This window comes from Scyliorhinus torazame, chromosome 17 (genome assembly GCF_047496885.1).
Source record: "Scyliorhinus torazame isolate Kashiwa2021f chromosome 17, sScyTor2.1, whole genome shotgun sequence".
NCBI classification, from domain to species: domain Eukaryota; kingdom Metazoa; phylum Chordata; class Chondrichthyes; order Carcharhiniformes; family Scyliorhinidae; genus Scyliorhinus; species Scyliorhinus torazame.
The window spans coordinates 108967238-108986866 of NC_092723.1; the positions used below are offsets into that span (position 1 = coordinate 108967238).

Consider the following 19629-nt stretch of genomic DNA (forward strand, 5'->3'; position numbering starts at 1 on the left):
GGGGGGGGGGGAAGAGAAACACTCTCTTTACCTCACTTAGGTGGGGGTGGGGGGGGGGGGGTTGGAGACTTGTAAGGGGAACCAACAGTGGGATTGGAGGTGGAGGCGGGAGCGGCCGGGGTCAGCATGAGTCAGCTGACTTACGGGATGCAACAGGGGGAGTAGGGGGGTTAAGTGGATGCTTGACTGGGGTGCGGGGGGGATTGGGGGTGGGGGGTAGCTGGAATGCTGCTTTGCTGACTGAAGGAGAATCGATTTTAAAGGGGAGAGTTGGGACGGGGAGCCTCCGGCTGGGGGGGCTGGAGTGTGCGGGAGGCGCGGGCACGTGGCTGGCCTAAAAAAGGTGGCTAGTCGGCAGGTGTAATTAGCCCCCCGACCAGGCTGATCACGTGGAATGTGAGAGGCCTGAATGGGGCGGTCAAGAGGGCCCGTGTGTTTTCGCACTTAAGGAGGCTAATGGCAGACATAGCCATGCTACAAGAAACGCATCTCAAGATCGCGGATCAAACCAGGCTGAGGAAGGGATGGGTGGGACAGGTTTTCCACTCAGGGCTGGAGCTGGATGTGAAGACCGGGGGGGGAGTCGGAATTTTGGTGAGCAAGCGGGTGGCATTTGAGGCGGCGGGAATTGTGGCGGATAAAGGGGGTAGATATATTATGGTGAGTGGCAAGTTGCAGGGGGCCCGGGTGGTGCTAGTGAATGTGTATGCTCCGAACTGGGACGATGCAGGGTTCATGAAGCGGATGTTGAGTAGGATTCCGGATTTGGAGTCAAGCAGTTTGGTAATGGGGGGGGGGGGGGGGGGGGGGGGGGGGGGGGAAAGGAGAGAGAGAGAGAGAGAGAGAGAGAGAGAGAGAGAGAGAGAGAGAGACGGACTTCAATACGGTCCTGGACCCGGCACTGGACCGGTTTAGGTCAAGATCGGGTAAGAGGCCGGCAGCGGCCAAGGTCCTGAGGGGGTTCATGGACCAGATGGGGGGAGTGGACCCGTGGAGATTTGCCAGGCAAAGGGCGAAGGAGTTTTCTTTCTTCTCCCATGTGCACAAGGCGTACTCGCGGATTGATTTTTTCGTGGTAAGTAGGGCGCTAATCCCGAGAATGGAGGGGGTGGAGTACTCGGCCATTGCGATCTCAGACCATGCCCCGCACTGGGTGGAGTTGGGGCTGGGGGAGGAGAGAGGCCAACACCCTCTGTGGAGACTGGACGTAGGACTATTGGCAGATGAGGAGGTCTGTGGGCGGATTTGGCAGTGTATCCAAAGCTATGTGGAGACCAATGATACGGGGGAGGTTTCAGTGAGTGTGGTCTGGGAGGCGCTGAAGGCAGTTATCAGGGGGGAGCTAATTTCAGTCAGGGCCCACAGGGAGAAGAGGGACAGGATGGAGAGGGAGAGGTTGGTGGGGGAGATACTTATGGTGGACAGGAGGTACGCGGAATCCCCCGAAGAGAGGTTGTTAAAGGAGCGCCGGAGTCTGCAGGCGGAGTTTGACCTGCTTACCACGGGGAAGGCTGAGGCTCAGTTGAGGAAGGTACAAGCAGCGGTGTATGAGTATGGGGAGAAGGCAAGCAGGATGCTGGCGCATCAACTGCGGAAGAGAGGCGGCCAGGGAGATTGGGGGAATTAGAGATAGGGGGGGTAACACGGTGCTGAGCTCGACTAGGATCAACGAGGTCTTCAAGGACTTTTATGACAAATTGCATGAGTTAGAACCCCCTGTGGTGGTGGTGGAAATTTTACAGGAAATTCTCCGAGCTGTTGGGTCCGCTATTGTTGAGAACTTTTAACGAGGCTAAGGAAAAGCGAACCCTTCCCCCAACGATGTTGCAGGCTCTGATCTCGCTCATCCTTAAGCGAGATAAGGACCCATTGCAATGTGGCTCCTATAGGCCGATTTCGCTCCTGAATGTAGATGCCAAACTGTTGGCCAAGATCTTGACCACTAGGATTGAGGGCTGTGTCCCGGGAGTGATCAATGAGGATCAGACGGAGTTTGTGAAGGGCAGGCAGTTGAGCACGAATGTGCGGAGGCAGTTGAGCACGAATGTGCGGAGGCTCCTGAATGTGATCATGATGCCCTCGGAAGGGGGGGATGCAGAAGTGGTGGCGGCAATGGATGCGGAGAAAGCCTTCGATCGGGTGGAGTGGGAGTACCTGTGGGAAGTGTTGGGCAGATTTGGGTTTTGAGAGGAATTTATAGGGTGGGTTAAATTGTTGTATCAGGCCCCGGTAGCGAGTGTGTCGAGGAACCGGCTGCAGTCGGAGTACTTTAGGTTACATCGAGGAAATGGCAAGGGTGCCCCCTGTCCCCCCTGCTGTTTGCCCTGGCAATCAAGCCGCTGGCCATATTGTTCAGGGAGTCCGGAAACTGGAAGGGGTTGGTTCGGGGAGGAGGGGGCGTTGAGGAGCATTGGGTTTCACTGTATGCAGATGACCTGCTCCTGTACATTGCGGATCCGGTGGAGGGGATGGGAGAGGTCATGCAGCTCCTTAGAGATTTCGGGGACTTTTCGCTGAATGTTGGGAAAAGCGAGCTTTTTGTGATACATGCGAGGGGCCAGGAAAAGAGACTGGGAGAGCTACCGCTTAAAGTGGTGGAGAGGAGCTTTCGCTACTTAGGCATTCAGGTGGCTAAGAGTTGGGATGCCCTGCACAAGCTCAATTTAGCGTGGCTGGTGGATCAGATGGAGGAGGACTTTAAGAGGGTGGACATGCTGCCGCTTTCCCTGGCGGGCAGGGTGCAGTCCGTGAAGATGACAGTCCTCCCAGGTTCTTGTTCGTCTTCCAGTGCCTGCCCATTCTCATCCCCAAGTCCTTTTTCAAATGGGTAAACAGGATTATTACTGGATTTGTGTGAGCAAACAAGACCCCGCGTGTTAAGAGACTATTATTAGAGCGCAGTCGGGGTAGGAGTGGGCTGGCGCTGCCGAACTTTTGCAGCTATTATTGGGCAGCGAATATATCCATGATTCGGAAGTGGGTAGTAGAGGAAGGGGGGTGGCATGGAAGCGGTTGGAGGTGGCATCTTGCAGGGATACTAGCCTGGGGGCATTGATAACGGCTCCGCTGCTGTTCCCGCCGACACGGTACACCACGGGCCCGGTGGCGGCGGCAACATTGAGGGTCTGGTGTCAGTGGAGACAACACAGGGGGGAGGCAAGGGCTTCAGCCTGGACCCCGATATGGAACAATCACAGATTTGTTCCAGGTAGAATAGATGGTGGGTTCCTAAGCTGGCACAGCATTGTTGGTGTATCAACACCACATGGACTGGAGCGGCTTACGAAAGCAGCTCACCACTACTTTCTGGAGGGCAATTAGGGATGGGCAATAAATGTTAGCCTAAAGTGAATTGAATAGAGGTTGTAACATTTAAAGCACCCGTCCAGAGTGCTGATATATTCAATTCTGCCCATGAACAGGGGCGGGACCCTGTTGGAGGTTGTAAGATCACACAGATCAGTTCAAGGGCCAGTGAACAGCAGTTAATCAAAGAATTAGTCGGGAGCAGTTGAAGAAGGTAGCTAGCTCCATTCAGCGGACGTCAGGTCAGTACTGAGAAGCTCTGGCAGCCATTTGGTACTTCTGTGCAATTGCGGTTCAGAAGAGGCCAGTGGGAAACTGAGAAAGACGGCAGCAGGCTGCTGGCTCTGGGCATTCATCAGCCCAGTGGAATTGAAAGGAAACCGTCTGCTGGAGAGCTGGCTGTTGGGCAACGAACAAGCCTGTAAGCAGTAGCTGTCTTTTGATGAAGTCGGCAGTTGGGGCAAAGAAAGGCCCATGGGCCAGGTTTCTTTTTGCCCAGAGCAGCTGGAGAGCTGGAATTGAGCCAATGATTCGATGCCTGAGTGCAGCCTTGCAAACCCAGTGGGACAGTCTCAGGAGAACAGACTAAGCAACTGGGCAGCGAGCGGTCGTTGGGGAAGACCCAAGTTCGAGCTGTTGATGGAAATCAGAAGCTTTATCGTCAAAAGAAAGCAGCTGAAATATCTCGCAAGGAACGCAGAGGATTTAAAAAAAAAAAAAAGGATTTTGTGATTCATAGTGAGTGCAGACATTCTGGGTGGGTTGCTCAGAAATCCGTGGGATCGGTCTTGGTCGTGTCTGTTATTTAATGTGCAGTTTGTGCGTGTTTGGCCACAGTTTGCCTGTCCATTCATGTTTAACTCATGCTAATTCTGGACGTTAGTCTATAAGATAGATATTGTTAATTGTCTGCTTTGCTAACTTTTGCGTAATAGAAATTTATTCTGTTTACTTAAAAGCTGGGAAATCTTTTGGCTTTATTCTCTGAGAAAGTAACTGGCATTTTGTCAACTTTAAACAAAAAGTTACTGGATCCTAATCGTTATTGGGGTCTGGTCTGATATCGAAACAAAATGCTCGCACTTGATAGGGAATACTAAACATGGCTTTAAAAAACAGAGGTCATGTTTGACAAACCTGATCCAGATTTCCGTCAATAGGACGGGAGAAAAAGGAAGTTTGGTAAATAAATAACTTTTTTTAAAAATGTTCATAGCATGTGAGCACTGTTGGCAAGGTCAGCATTTTTCCTCATCCCCAATTGGTTTGAGAAGGTGGTGGTGAGCTGCCCTCTTGCGCCTCTGTAGTCCATGTGGTGTAGATACACATACATTGCTGTTATGGAGGAAGTTCAAGGATTTTGACCCAGCGACAGTGAAGAAACGGTGATATATTTCCAAGTCAGGATGGTATGTGGCTTGGAGGGGAACCTGCAAGTGGTGGTGTTCCCCGGTGTATGCTGCTTTTGTCCTTCCAGGTGGGAGAGAGGTCCCAGGTTTGGAAGGTGTTGTCGGAGCTTGGGTTTCGTAAATGCTTATGACAAAACGCCACATGAAGTACTGTGGGCTAAAAATAAGTCCCATTGTGAGTTGGATTACAAATGGACCACACCACTGTTGTCAGTATTTTTGAGACGGCTTCCCAATGGAGTCCAGTTGACAAATGTTGAATTCTTTACCCGTCAGTCTGGCCTCAATAAAACTCGAGATGGATTTGTAGGCATAGCATTATTTATTTTTAACCAACTTGCAAGTCTGACTCGCTTCTCAGAGACACAGAACCAGTCTCCTGGACCCCTTGGAAACGAATGAGGAAGGAGACAAAGGAATCTCTGCAAATACATTCAAATGGCATCAAGTTTCACATACACGATTCCCATAGGTCATCCTATACCCCTCCTGACCTGGCCATACATCCTAATTGGCTCACTTCTCATTCCTTAACCCTGGCCTCTTGTTACCCAGCATCCTTTTCTCCTCCTCTACCAGACACCCCTCCCCCTTCCTTGCCATGCTTTCTGAAATCCTTTGTCTGTGAACTCATTAGAATTAGACCGGCCTACATCTACATTACTGTAACTAATATATTTAAACTAACTATTTTATATCACATTCGTCATAGTCACTAGCCTGGGTCCGCATAGGTTTATTGAAGATCTGGAGCAGGGCATAGGTGGTACTGGCAGATGAGACGGTGTTGTGGAGTAGGGTCAGAGCCTTACAAAAATCGAATATTTATATTGGACTCGGACAACATGTGCTGGTTTAGCACAGTGGGCTAAAGAGCTGGCTTGTAATGCAGAACAATGCCAGCAGCGCGGGTTCAATTCCCGTACCAGCCTCCCCGAACAGGCGCCGGAATGTGGCGACTAGGGGCTTTTCACAGTAACTTCATTGAAGCCTACTTGTGACAATAAGCTATTATTATTGTTATTATTTAGTGGATTGGATTTGTTTATTGTCACGTGTACTGAGGTACAGTGAAAAGTATTTTTCTGCGAGCAGCTCAACAGATCATTAAGTACATGAAAAGAAAAGGAAATAAAAGAAAATACATAATAGGGCAACACAAGGTACACAATGTAACTACATAACACCGGCATCGGGTGAAGCATACAGGGGTGTAGTGTTAATGAGGTCAGTCCATAAGAGGGTCGTTTAGGAGTCTGGTAACAGTGGGGAAGAAGCTGTTTTTGAGTCTGTTTGTGCGTGTTCTGAGACTTCTGTATCTCCTGCCCGATGAAAGAAGTTGGAAGAGTGAGTAAACCGGGTGGGAGGGGCCTTTGATTATGCTGCCCACTTTCCCCAGGCAGCGGGAGATGGAGTCAATGGATAGGCCAAAGGATGGAGTCAAAGTGGGTCAAATACTGTCATGGTCCCAATAAAGATAAATGTGCAATTATTCTTTTAGATGTGCAGCATCAGTAGTAAAGGGTATACCACAAGTGGGTAAAAACGAGAGGAACAAAGATAAACTTATCAGCGTTCTATGCAGTCTCTTTGAATCTTTCCTAATGAACTTAGTATCTTCCGGTTGCAGCTATGCCGAGGTAGGTCGCACGTTCGGCAGCTCCCGCCAGGAACGGACTTTTGGGATCTTTGGAGGGGCCCCAACGGCAATTGTTCGACGGCTCCCAGTGTGGGAAGGTGACAGTAAGGATCCCCCGGCACTGTATGGATTGGACCAGGAGTGGAGCGGTTAAGAAAGTGATTTTGGAGACTTCCGGTTGCGGCTATGCGGAGCTAAGTCGCACATTCGGCAGCTCCCGCTAAAAACAGACTTTTGGGCTCTTTTCAGAGGCCCCAACGGCATTTTTTCGACGTTTCCCGGTGTGGGAAGGAGATTGCAATGGTTCCCCGACAGTGTATGGCTTGGACCAGGAGCGGGGCGACTAAAAATGTGGTGGTGAACACAAAGAAGGTGCGAGGGAAGAAGAGCAAAATGGCAGTGGGCGGGGACCAGGCAGTGTGGATGCAGTGGGCGCAGGAGCAGCAGGAGGTTATCCAGTGCTGCTTCAGGGAGATTAAAGCGGACCTGCTGGAGCTGATGAAGACTTCTATCGACAAGCTGCTGGAGACCCAGACGGCCCAGGGGGTGGCGATCTGCGAGGTCCGACAAAAAGTCTCGGACAACGAAGACGAGATCTTAGGCCTTGCGGTAAAGGTGGAGGCGCACGAGGCGCTCCACAAGAAATGGCAGGAACGGTTCGAGAAGATGGAGAATCGGTCGAGGCGGAAGAATTTGCGGATTCTGGGCCCCCCGGAGGGGCTGGAGGGGTCGGACGTGGGGGCCTATGTGGTCACCATGCTAAACTCGCTGATGGGAGCGGGGTCCTTCCAGGGGCCCCTGGAGCTGGAAGGGGCCCATAGAGTGCTGGCGAGAAGGCCCAAGGCTAACGAGCCGCCGCGGGCAGTGCTGGTGCAGTTTCATCGGTTCGCTGATCGGGAGCGCGTGCTCAGGTGGGCCAAGAAAGAAAGGAGCAGCAGGTGGGAGAACGCGGAGGTTCGAATATACCAGGACTGGAGTGCGGAGGTGGCGAAGAAGAGGGCCGGGTACAATCGGGCGAAGGCGGTGCTGCACAGAAAGGGGGTGAAGTTTGGCATGCTGCAGCCGGCGCGACTGTGGGTCACCTACAAGCACCGGCACCATTACTTAGAGTCTCCGGAGGAGGCGTGGCCTTTGGTCAGGCCGAGAAACTGGACACAAAATGAGGGTCGGGGTGGGTGGTCGGGGATTGCTGTTGGGGTGTTACACTTTTGAGGGGGGGTTCTTTGCTCTTATTTCTGTTTGGTTCGATGAGGGTGGTTAGGGTGGGTTGGGCACTGTTTTGGTTGGGTCTGTCGGGTGGGCTCTTGGAGGGGAGTAAATAATTGGAGTAGGGGTGGATGGCCGGTAGGGGGGATGGGGCCCCGCGGGGGAGGGGAAGGCCCGAGTCGGGGGTGAGGGGACTGGGCCTGTAAAAGGAGAGGCGACAGAGGTGGCGGGGCCGGGCAGGTGGAAAGCGCAGGCTTTTTCCCGCGCTGAAGGCTGGAAGGGGTGGGGCCAGGGTGTGGAAGTGAGGGTTGTTTCCCACGCTTGGGATGGAAGGGGGAGGCGGAGATCCTGTGGATGGGTAATGGAGGAGGAGGGAATGTCCCACAATGGGAGGAGTCGAAGGAGAGGCGGGAGTAGCTGGGGTCAGCTGAGAGCGACACCCTACGTTCCAAGATCGGCACCACTATTTTGAGACGCTTGGTGAGGCGTGGAACTTTATCCAGTCTGAAAAGTTGGATTCAAACTGAGGGTTTGTCGTTGTGTTGGGGGGAGGGGGGGGGTGTTTACTGCGTTTTGGGAATGTTCTTTTTGTTTGGTGCTGGGTGGGGATGGGTGAATGGATTTGATGCGGGGGCTGTGAGAGAGTGTGGGCGTTGGTGTTGGAGGGGCAGGGCCCCGCGGAGGAAGAGCGGGGTTGGAGGCCCGGGGATGGGGAGTTGGGGTAAGGCCGCAAAAAGGAGCTGCGCCAGAGGAGGCGGGGCCAGCTCAGATGGAAAGCGTGGGCTTTTTCCCACCCTAGGGAAGAGGAGGCGGGGCCGGGGGGGAAGGGCGGTGCTGGAGAGGAGCGCGCACTGATTGCCAAGGGGAGGTGGGGGGATTCTCACACTGGGGGGGTCGATGGAATGGCGGGAGAGGCCGGGGTCAGCAAGAGTCAGCTGACCTACGGGAGTGTCATGGGGGGAGCAAAATGGCTAGATGAGGATCTAGCGGGGGGGGGGGGGGGGGGGTTGCTGCTGCATTGGCCAAAGGGGAGCTGGAGGTAGGAGAGGTAGTCGGGGCGGGGGTCCGCTGCCTGGGGAACTGGAGGGTGTGAGAGGCGCGTGCACGTGGCTGGCCTAAAAAAGATGGCTAGTCGGCAGTGGGGGAGGGCGAGTAGCCCCCTGATCCGGCTGCTAACTTGGAACGTGAGGGGTCTGAATGGGCCGGTCAAGAGGGCCCAGGTGTTCGCACACTTAAAGGGACTGAAGGCAGACTTGGTTATGCTCCAGGAGACGCATCTGAAGGTGGCAGATCAGGTTCGGCTGAGAAAGGGATGGATAGGACAGGTCTTTCATTCAGGGCTGGATGCGAAGAACAGAGGGGTTGCAATACTGGTGGGGAAGCGGGTGTCGTTCGAGGCGCTGAATATTGTGGCGGATAATGGAGGTCGATATGTGATGGTGAGTGGTAGGTTGGAGTGGATGCGGGTGGTACTGGTGAACGTATATGCCACGAATTGGGATGATGCCGGATTTATGAAACGCATGCTGGGTCGGATTCCAGATCTGGAGGTAGGAAGCTTGATAATGGGGGGGACGGGACTTCAACACGGTGCTGGACCAAGCACTGGACCGTTCTAGGTCCAGGACGGGTAAGAGGCCGGCTGCGGCCAAGGTGCTCAGGGGGTTTATGGACCAGATGGGGGGTTGGGTGGGGGGGCGGGGGGGGGGGGGGGGGAGTGGGTCCATGGAGGTTTGCCAGGCCACTTGCCAGGGAATTTTCCTTTTTCTCCCACGTCCATAAAGCCTACTCCCGGATAGATTTTTTCATCTTGAGTAGGGCGCTAATCCCGAAAGTGGAGGGAACGGAATATTCGGCCATAGCCATCTCGGATCACGCCCCGCATTGGGTGGAGCTGGAATTGGGGGAGGAGAGGGACCAGCGTCCGTTGTAGTGCCTCGATGTGGGACTGTTGGCGGATGAGGGGGTGTGCGAGCGGGTTCGGGGGTGTATTGAAAGATACTTGGAGGCCAACGACAACGGGGAGGTGCAGGTGGGGAAGTCTGGGAGGCGTTGAAGGCAGTGGTCAGGGGAGAGCGAATCTCCATTAGGGCCCACAGGGAAAAGAGAGAGGAGGGAGAGGTTGGTGGGGGAGAATTTAAGGGTGGACAGGAGCTATGCAGAGGCCCGAGGAGGGGCTACTTAGCGACGGAACCTCCAGACGGGATTCGACCTGATGACTACGGGGAAAGCAGAGGCACAGTGGAGAAAAGTGCAAGAGTATGGGGAGAAGGTGAGTCGGATGCTGGCACATCAGCTTCGTAAGAGGGAGGCAGCGAGGGAGATTGGTGGAGTTAGGGATAGAGGGGGGAATACGGTGCCGAGTGTGGTGAGAATAAACAAAGTATTTAGGGACTTCTATGGGGATCAGTACAGGTCTGAGCTCCTGGCGGGGGAGGAGGGGATGCAACGAATCCTAGATCGGCTGAGGTTCCCGAGGGTGGAGGAGGAGCAGATGGTTGGGCTGGGGGTGCCGATTGGGTTGGAGGAGCTGGTTAAAGGATTGGGGAGCATGCAGGCAGGGAAGGCCCCGGGGCCGGATGGGTTACCGGTTGAATTTTACAGGAAATACGTGGAATGAGGCGAGGGTGGAGGGGACCTTGCCCCCGACAATGTCCCGGGCGCTGATCTCGTTGATTTTGAAGCGGGATAAAGATCCATTGCAATGTGGATCGTATAGACTGATCTCGCTCCTCAATGTTGACGCTAAGTTGCTGGCGAAGGTTCTGGCTACGAGAATTGAGGACTGTGACCCGGGGGTGATTCACGAGGACCAGACGGGATTTGTGAAGGGTAGGCAGCTGAATACTAATGTGCGGAGGCTCCTCAATGTGATTATGATGCCCTCGGTGGAGGGGGAAGCGGAGGTAGTGGCAGCTATGGACACGGAGAAGGCCTTTGATCGGGTGGAGTGGGAGTATCTTTGGGAAGTGTTGCTGAGGTTTGGGTTCAGGGAGGGGTTCATAAGTTGGGTCAGGCTACTATATAGAGCCCCTGTGGCGAGTGTGGCTTCGAACCGGCGGAGGTCGGAGTACTTTCGGCTGTACCGGCCTTTTTCAAACGGGTAAGCAGGAGCATCATGGGATTCGTGTGGGCGAATAAGACCCCGAGGGTGAAGAGGGTGTTTCTGGAGCGTAGCAGGGACAGGGGGAGGCTGGCGCTATCGAACCTTTGTGGCTATTATTGGGCAGCCAATGTGGGGATGATCCGTAAGTGGGTAATGGAGGGAGAGGGGGCGGCATGGAAGAGGCTAGAGATGGCGTCCTGTGTGGGCACGAGCCTGAGGGCGCTGGTGACGGCACCGCTGCCACTCCCGCCGACAAGGTACATGAGTCCGGTGGTGGCGGCAACGCTGAAGATCTGGGGACAGTGGAGGCGACACAGGGGCGAGTTGGGAGCTTCGGTTTGGACCCGATTCGGGAGAATCACCGGTTCTTCCCGGGAAGGATGGATGGGGGGGTTTCGGGGCTGGCATCGGGCAGGGGTTAAAGGAATGGGGGACCTGTTCATCGATGGGACGTTTGCGAGCCAAGGGGCACTGGAGGAGAAATTTGGGCTACCCCCGGGAAACGCTTTCAGGTACATGCAAGTGAGAGCGTTTGTGAGGCGGCAGTTGAGGGAATTCCCGCTGCTTCAAGCACGTAGGATTCAGGACAGGGTGATTTCGGGTGTATGGGTTGGAGAAGGCAAGGTTTCGGCCATTTACCAGGAGCTGCAGGAAGAGGAGGAGGCCTCGGTGGAGGATTTAAAGGGCAAGTGGGAGGAGGAGCTTGGGGAGGAGATAGATAAGGGTCTGTGGGCTGATGCCCTGAGTAGGGTTAATTCTTCCTTCTCTTGCGCCAGGCTCAGCCTAATACAGTTTAAAGTTGTTCACAGAGCGCATGACAGGGGGCGAGGTTGAGTAGGTTCTTTGGGGTGGAGGACAAATGTGTGAGGTGCTCGGGGAGCCCAGCAAATCACGTCCATATGTTTTGGTCGTGCCCGGCGCTGGATGGGTTTTGGAGGGGTTTTGCGAGGACTATGTCCAAGGCGGTGAACGCCCGGGTCAAGCCGAGCTGGGGGGGGTTACCATTATTTGGATATCGGATGAGCCGGGAGTGCAGGAGGCGAAAGAGGCTGGTATTCTGGCCTTTGCGTCCCTGGTAGCCCGGCGGAGGATTCTGTGGAAAGATGCGAAGCCCCCTAGTGTGGAAGCTTGGCAGGGTTCATCAAGCTGGAGAGGATAAAGTTTGCCTTGCGAGGGTCTATGGAAGGGTTTTTCAGGTGGTGGCAACCATTCCTAGACTATCTCGCGGAGCGTTAGGAGGAGGTCAGCAGCAGCAGCAACTTGGGAGGGGGGGTGGGGGGGGGGGGGGAAGAGGTTCTTTTGGGGTGGCGGTTGGGTTAAGGTGGGGGGGTTTCCCTATTTGTGTTTTCTACTGTTATATGGGGGGTTATTGTATCTGGGGGGAAATCCTATGTATAATTTCTGCTTGTGTTTTTGTTTCTTTTTCTTGTTTGGGGGGGGGGGTTTTGTTGAAAAATTTGAATAAATATATTTTTAAACTTAGTATCATCAGCAAATTTGAATGTGTCAGGTTCTACTAACTGGAACCTGCTAACCTGAAAGTGATCTAAACATTCTGACTATCATTCAGTCCTCAAATCATGCAATTATATCACCCACAACCCCATGAACCATATCTTGTGTATCAGCCTTTTAAGTGGCACCTTGAATGTCTTTGGAAATCCAAATATATTACATCCACTGACTTCCCTTTATTTATCCTGCTCAGCACATCCTCAAAACGCTGGTGTAGATTTGTCAAACACAGTTTCCATTTCATTGAAAGTATCGACTTTGGTTAATCATGTTGTGATTTTCTACGCGCAGTTGTCAAATTACTGAAGCTTAAAGCACATAGGCCAGGATCAAACTTGATGGTTTGCTCTGCACTTTTGAGATGGGGGAAATCAAACATTTACAGACTACTCTAGTTTTGTGGCTCTAGCTTTATGCTGATAGTTTCCAGAGCCCTGATCAATTTGGATGCAGCCTCCTGACACTGGACGCAAATTTTACAGAGTAGTTAGAACACCAACAGGTTTCTCTTTGTTCCTCTTGCTTTATTATTCGCTATTTGCCACCTTCATGCCCACTCACGGAACATTCCTATATTAAAAAGTGAGATTATTTTAGCCTTGTGAACATTACTGATTAAAGGGCAGGATGGAAAAAAAGACGTAGGAGCAGGAGCCCATTCAGCCCATCGAGTCTGCTCTGCCATTCAATGAGATTGTGACTGATCTGATATGGTAATCCTCAACTCCACATTTCTGCCTTATCCCCCATAACCTTTATTTCCTTACTGATTGAAAATGCATCTCAGAGCTAGAAGTGCTACCCAATGAGCACTGCAGCTACTCAGCCAGGTTCTGCAACATATCTTATTTCCAAAATATTACTGGTTTTATCAGTTCTTTTGCAGCACAGAGTTAAGCAACAACAACAAAAAATAGAATGAACTCATCATGTTTACCTTTAATCACTGTTAGCACAGTTTGGGGTTGGTTCAAAGAAATTGCCAATCCTAAAGCCTTCACATATTTCTTCTCGTGCAATAAATTAGATAATTCTTGTTGCCTTAAAATAGAAAGATCATCTTTATTAACTCGATGACAAGTGAGATTAATTTAGCCTTGTGAACATTACTGATTAAAAGGCAGGATGAAAAAACATACATTGTGTCTTGCTATTGAGACGGTTACTCTTCATTATGTTAATTTGAACAGTTGTCAACACACACACTAAAGCACCAACAGTTAACACTCAAATCTCGAGTTCCTTCTCCCCTCTAGTGATGAAGAAAATTAAAGTGTCTATTTCTTTAATAATCGATGAAAACCTATCACTCTTATTGACATATGTATGGAACAGCAGGCAAACAGATCAAAGACCTCTTAGTTGTTCTTCGCTCCTCGGATTGGGATCATTCTCACTGCAGGTTCTACACGTTTATGGGGACACTCTGAGCAAAAACTGCTTTAAAATAGTGCTGGGTAATTAGAATCTTTTTTAACAATGGCACAATTTAAAATCAATCAAGAGAGGGTGTTTTATGAATGTAATAAATTGATATATATATTGTATTTTATATCTGTTGCAGTAAGTTTTTAAAAGCCTGGATTAATGTATATTTGTTGCAGTAACATTATTAAAGAACCTAGGTTAAGATATCCAGGCTGTATGTCTGTTAAAGTTGTAATTAAGAAGTTGTAAAAGGCTAGATCATGATCGATTTTAATAATTTATTTGTTTACAGAGAGATGCCTAATGAAACATTGTTATGATTTTTGGAGATTCCCTGGAGTGTAGATAATTTATGGGGGAGTGGAGCATAGAGCCAGGTCTGTCTGTAGTTTTGCAGTCAGCTAAAAGTTGAACAGCAGTTTTGCCAAATGCTGCCGTGTTCAACAGAAGCCTTTGACAAGTCGGAAGGATTTTCAGGTTGATCTTGAAAAGGTTCTCTCTCCAGAAAGTCTCTATACAGATAAGCAAATAAACCTGCTCTGCTAACTCTATTTATAAGTGGCATTTGAGTCTATTCGTGTTGGTTGGAATATTTAGAATGAAGGTGTGAGGCGTAAGTTTACGTTTTTCCTTGTGTTTAAGAACTGTTTAACTGATAATTGTAAAGCTATTTTCTTTGATGTTAACATGGTTAATTCTGTGTTTAAATTAAAGTTTGTTTTAACATAAAAGATACCTGTTGATCAGAGTCATCACTCCTGGGGTAAAGTATCCTTTTCCTCACAGTTTTACAAATGAAAAAAAAGTGTTTGGGATTCTTGTCTGGTATCCTAACAAATGTTGGAGTCTGGTCAGAGATCATAACAAGTGCCCTCAATTACCAACAGTGGAGAAAATATTTATTCTGCACGCAGACAGGTTTACAAAAAAAAAACATTACCTCTGCGGTTTACTAAGGAGTCATTGCATTCTGAATGAAAGCATAGTGAATGATCTTTGGAATGTCAAACATGAAAATCATCGTCCATTGACACACTGTATAAATTCTATGTTCACATGATAATTACATTTACAGAAGGCCGTTTATCCCAAATGAATTAATACACAAGATAGCTCAACTATTTAACTGTTTCCATAGTCTTCACCTCCACTGTATATAGAATCCCGACAGAGGAGAAGGAAGCCATTTGGCTCATCGAGTCTGCACGAAACTTTGAAAGACTGCCGTACGTTGGCCCAATCCCCCACCCTACTCCTGCAACGTCACCCTAAGGGGCAATTTAGCATGGCCAATCCACCAAATTGCACATCTTTGGACTGTGGGAGGAAACCGGAGCAACTGGAGGAAACCCACGCGGACGCGGGGAGAATGTGCAAATGCCACACGGATTGTCAACCAAGGCCGGAATTGAACTCTGGCGCTGTGAGGCATCAGTGCTAACTATTGTGCCACCTCATAGCAGCACAGAAAGCAAGAGAGTAATGTTCAACTTAGGCCGGATTTTTAGGTCAAATGTTGAGTTTTGGGTGCCACATTAGAGAAAAGAGACAAAAGAAACAGAATAGATGCAGCATAGGCTCAATTCAATGTCAGCAGGGATGCGGGGGTTACAGTTATGAAAAGATATAAAAATTTAGGGGCTTGTCTCGGGGATTCAGCAGATTAAGATTTCAAGATTATAAAGGGTCATGACAGAGTGAATCATGGCGGGGTTACTTCTATTGGTTGGTTAAGAGGGTTTGTAAGATAAAAATGATTAAAGGGAGGTTACAATACATTCCTTTACACACAGTGGAGTTTAAATATGAAAACCTTTGGTACAAGTCACTGTACAACACAGAGATACCTCCAAAACGAAAGCAGTTTCACAAAAGGGTCTGAACAAGACAGTGGTATTAGACTTGATGGCTCCTGTGCAAATGAACAGTAATAAGAGTTGAGTGGCTTGTTTTTGCACTATAACCTGTGACTTTTGAATTGACTGCCCTGCTGCACTGTGTTGCCAGTAATGAGGGTCAGACAATCTACTGGTCCCTTTCTCTAGTGGCAGAACTATTCAGAAACCAATCATGTTAGTTCCAGGACATCACTGCAGGAGTTCCTCAGGGTAGTGTCCTAGACTCAACCATCTTCAGCTGCTTCATCAGTGACGTTCTTTCCATCATAAGGTCAGAGTTGGGGATATTCACTGATGACTCCACAATGTTTAGCACCATTCGCGACTCCGCAGATACTGAAGCAGTCCATGTCCAAATGCAGCAAGACCTGGACAATATCCAGGCTTGGGCTGACAAGTGGCAAACAACATTCGCTGCACACAGTGCCAGGCAATGACCATCCCCAAGAGAGAATCTAACCATTGTCGCTTGACATTAAATGTCATTACCGTCACTGAATCCTTCACAATCGACATCCTGAGGAGTTACCATTGACTAGAAATGGAACTGGCCTAGCCATATACATACTGTGGCTACAAAAGCAGGACAGAGGTGAAGAATCCTGTGGTGAATAACTCACCTCCTGACTCTTCAAAGCCTGTCCACCATCAAGGTACAAGTCAGGAGTGTGATGGAATACTCTCTATTTGCCTGGATGAGTGCAGCTCCAATAACACTCAAGAAGCTTGACACCATCCAAGACAAAGCAGCCCCCTAGATTGGCACCTCTTTCGCAAACATTCACTCCTTTCACCACCGACGAACAGTGGCAGCCATGTGTACCATCTACAAGATGGCACTGCAGGAACTCACCAAGTCTCCTTTGGCAGCACCTTCCCAACCAATGACTCCTACCATCTAGAATGACAAGGGCAGCAGATACATGGGAACACCACTAATTGGGTCAATTACTAGGGGGCATAGGTTTAAGGTGTGAGGGGCAATATTTAGAGATGTATGAGGTACATTTTTTTACACAGAGGGTAGTGGGTGCCTGGAACTCGCTGCCGGAGGTGGTGGTGGAAGCAGCGACGATAGTGACGTTTAAGGGGCATCTTGACAAATACATGAATAGGATGGGAATAGAGGGATACGGACCCCGGAAGTGTAGAAGACATTATTTTAGACGGGCAGCATGGTCGGCGCAGGCTTGGATGGCCAAAGGTCCTGTTCCTGTGCTGTACTTTTCTTTGTTGGAAGTTAACCTCCAAGTCACTCACCATCCTGATTTGGAAATATATCGCCGTTCCTTCACTGACGCCCAATCAATAGCCTGGAATTTCCTCCCTAAGAGCACTGTGGGTGTACCTACATCATATGGACTGCAGAAGTTGAAGGCAACAGCTCACCACCACCACACTGGGCAGAACAGTGGCTCAATGGGTTAGTCCTGCTGCCCCATGGCACTGAGGTCCCAGGTGTTATCCTGGCTCTGGGTCACTGTCCGTGTGGAGTTTGCACATTCTCCCCGTGTTTGCGTGGGTTTCGTCCCCACAACACAAAAATGTGCAGGGTAGGTGGATTGGCCATGTTAAATTGCCCATTAATGGTCAACACGGTAGCATTGTGGATAGTACAATTGCTTCACAGCTCCAGGGTCTCAGGTTCGATTCCGGCTTGGGTCACTGTCTGTGCGGAGTCTGCACATCCTCCCCGTGTGTGCGTGGGTTTCCTCCGGGTGCTCCGGTTTCCTCCCACAGTCCAAAGATGTGCAGGTTAGGTGGATTGGCCATGCTAAATTGCCCTTAGTGTTGGGTGGGGTTACTGGGTTATGGGGATAGGGTGGAGGTGTTGACCTTGGGTAGGGTGCTCTTTCCAAGAGCTGGTGCAGGCTCGCTGGGCCGATTGGCCTCCTTCTGCACTGTAAGTTCTATGATAATGCATGATTAATTGGAAAAATGAATTGGGTATTCTAAATTTATAAAAGAAAATAAATAAATAAATAAATAAATGCTGACCTAGCCGAGCCCACAAACAAATTTTTTATAAATGTCTCCCTAATTTTCTTTGCTTCTTTTGCACTACACTTGCAAGATTTGCCGTCAGAAACCAAAGTTCTACCATTATATTGTGGGCATGGTTGACAGCTAAACAAAGCAAACTACTGGTTCACTATGTTAATGTGTGTAATGCTGTAAACAGAAAGTCCACCAGCACATGGGCAACAAAGGATGGACAAGGAACATAGTCATGCCAATATCACCCACAACATAGCGGGAGGCAGGGTGGCGCAGCGGTTAGCACTGCTGCCTCTCGGCGCTGAGGAGCCGGGTTCGATTCTGGCCCTGGGTCACTGTCTGTGTGGAGTTTGCAAATTCTCCCCGTGTCTGCGTGGGTCACACCCCCACAATCCGAAGATGTGCAGGCTAGGTGGATTGGCCATGCTAAATTGCCCCTTAATTGGAAAAAAATAATTGGGTACTCTAAATGTATATTTTTAAAAATGTTGTCCACAACACCGGAATAACTAATGAGAAAATTGAAGGCTCCAGGATAGATATTTATGTTGGCTGGGGGCACCGGCAGCAGCAGAGTACCTTCCACAGTGTGTTTCCAAAAAAAGATAAGGCGTATACCATAATGAGTAATTCAATGTGTCAGGTAGTTGATTGATTGGTTGGTATTAATTAAGATAGAGCTTATTTCGACAGGAGTAGAATTGAAAAATAAAGAATTATACTAAATGCGTATCAAATCTTGGTTAGACCAGAATTACAGGACTGCAGGCAGTCCTGTTCACCACAGGATTGAGGCACTGGGGAGCTGCAGGGAAGGCTTACAAGGATGATGCCAAAAACATGGGGGTATCCATATCAGGAAAGGGTAGACAAGTTGGATCTCTTATATAGAAAAAATGTAAGGTTTTGATAGAGTGGATAGAGAGAGAATGTTCCACTTGTGGAGGAAAGCATAAAACTCAGAGGCCATCAAAACAGGAAAGTCCTCAACCAATCCAATAGGGAATTCAGAAGAAACATCTTTATCCAGAGAGTGGCGAGAATGTGGAACTCGAACCACAGGGAGTGGTTGAAGGAAAGAGTATAGACGCATTGAAGGGGAAATCAGACAAGCATTGAGGGAGAAAGGAGCAGTGGGTTGTGCTTATATAATTTGAGGCAAGTTAGGAGGCCCTAATTAAGCACAAACGTTAGTATGGACAATTTGGGCCTAAATGGCCTGATTCTGTGTTGTATATCTGATGTAATTCAATGTGGAGTTACATGACCTCAAGTAAGAGCATTACAATTAGCTTTAGTACTTCTTATCCATTATATTTCAAGATAAAGATAGATAGGTTTTTGAAGAATAAAGGAATATAAAGTATTTGGTGTTTGGGCGAAAAAGTGGAGCCGAGTCCACAAAAGATCAGCCATGATCTTATTGAATGGCTGAGCAGGCTCAAGGAGCCCGATGGCCTACTCCTGCTCCTAGTTCTTATGTTCTTATATTTAGCTTCAGAACTTCTGAAGTATGGAAGGAAAAGTCTTTAGTCCTCCAACTTATCATTATTCAGTGATTTATTTTGGAAAGTATGTGCCGATGACAGTCGGTAGTAAATTCTAGAATACCCCCCACAGTCAATAACTTACCAACACTCACCGTCTATAACTTATAAGTGGATATGTTATGAAAGGGTAACCTGAGCTCATGAAACCATACACCAACAACAATCAGAGCCTCTCAGTGAACAAAGGGCAAGGAGGAGGAAACATTCTGGGCTCTTAGTGATTAAAGATAATCATTATTTACGCATTAATGATTGCCCTGCAAAAAAATCAAACTAACTTAATTGAAGTTCCAGATTTCTATGCACGAAGTACCAACCCGTGTTTAAGATTGGGCTCCAAAATTAAAGATTTGAGGGGCTCACCAAGGGAGTTTTTGTGGGTGTTCTCAGCTGACTGCACATACACATTTTGAAACTTGTTTTTGTATTAAAATATTTTGGGAAAAAACAGCACCCAGTTGCTTAAAAACTGAGGTTTTCTTGTAAAGGGGATGTTAAAGAGAATGCTTGGAATACTATATTTTAATGTACGTGAATTAAAGACACTTTCTTTTCTAGGTCGAGACCAAAGTGG

General features: G+C 49.3%; 1 protein-coding gene across 1 annotated transcript in view; it reads right to left on the reverse strand.

Moving 5' to 3' along the window:
* The window catches only part of tbl3 (transducin beta like 3), a 123858-nt gene that overhangs the window by 20432 nt on the left and 83797 nt on the right, over window positions 1–19629 (reverse strand). The window contains 1 exon segment of the mRNA XM_072480857.1: window positions 13119–13222. Coding sequence (XP_072336958.1) covers window positions 13119–13222 — 104 coding nt within the window.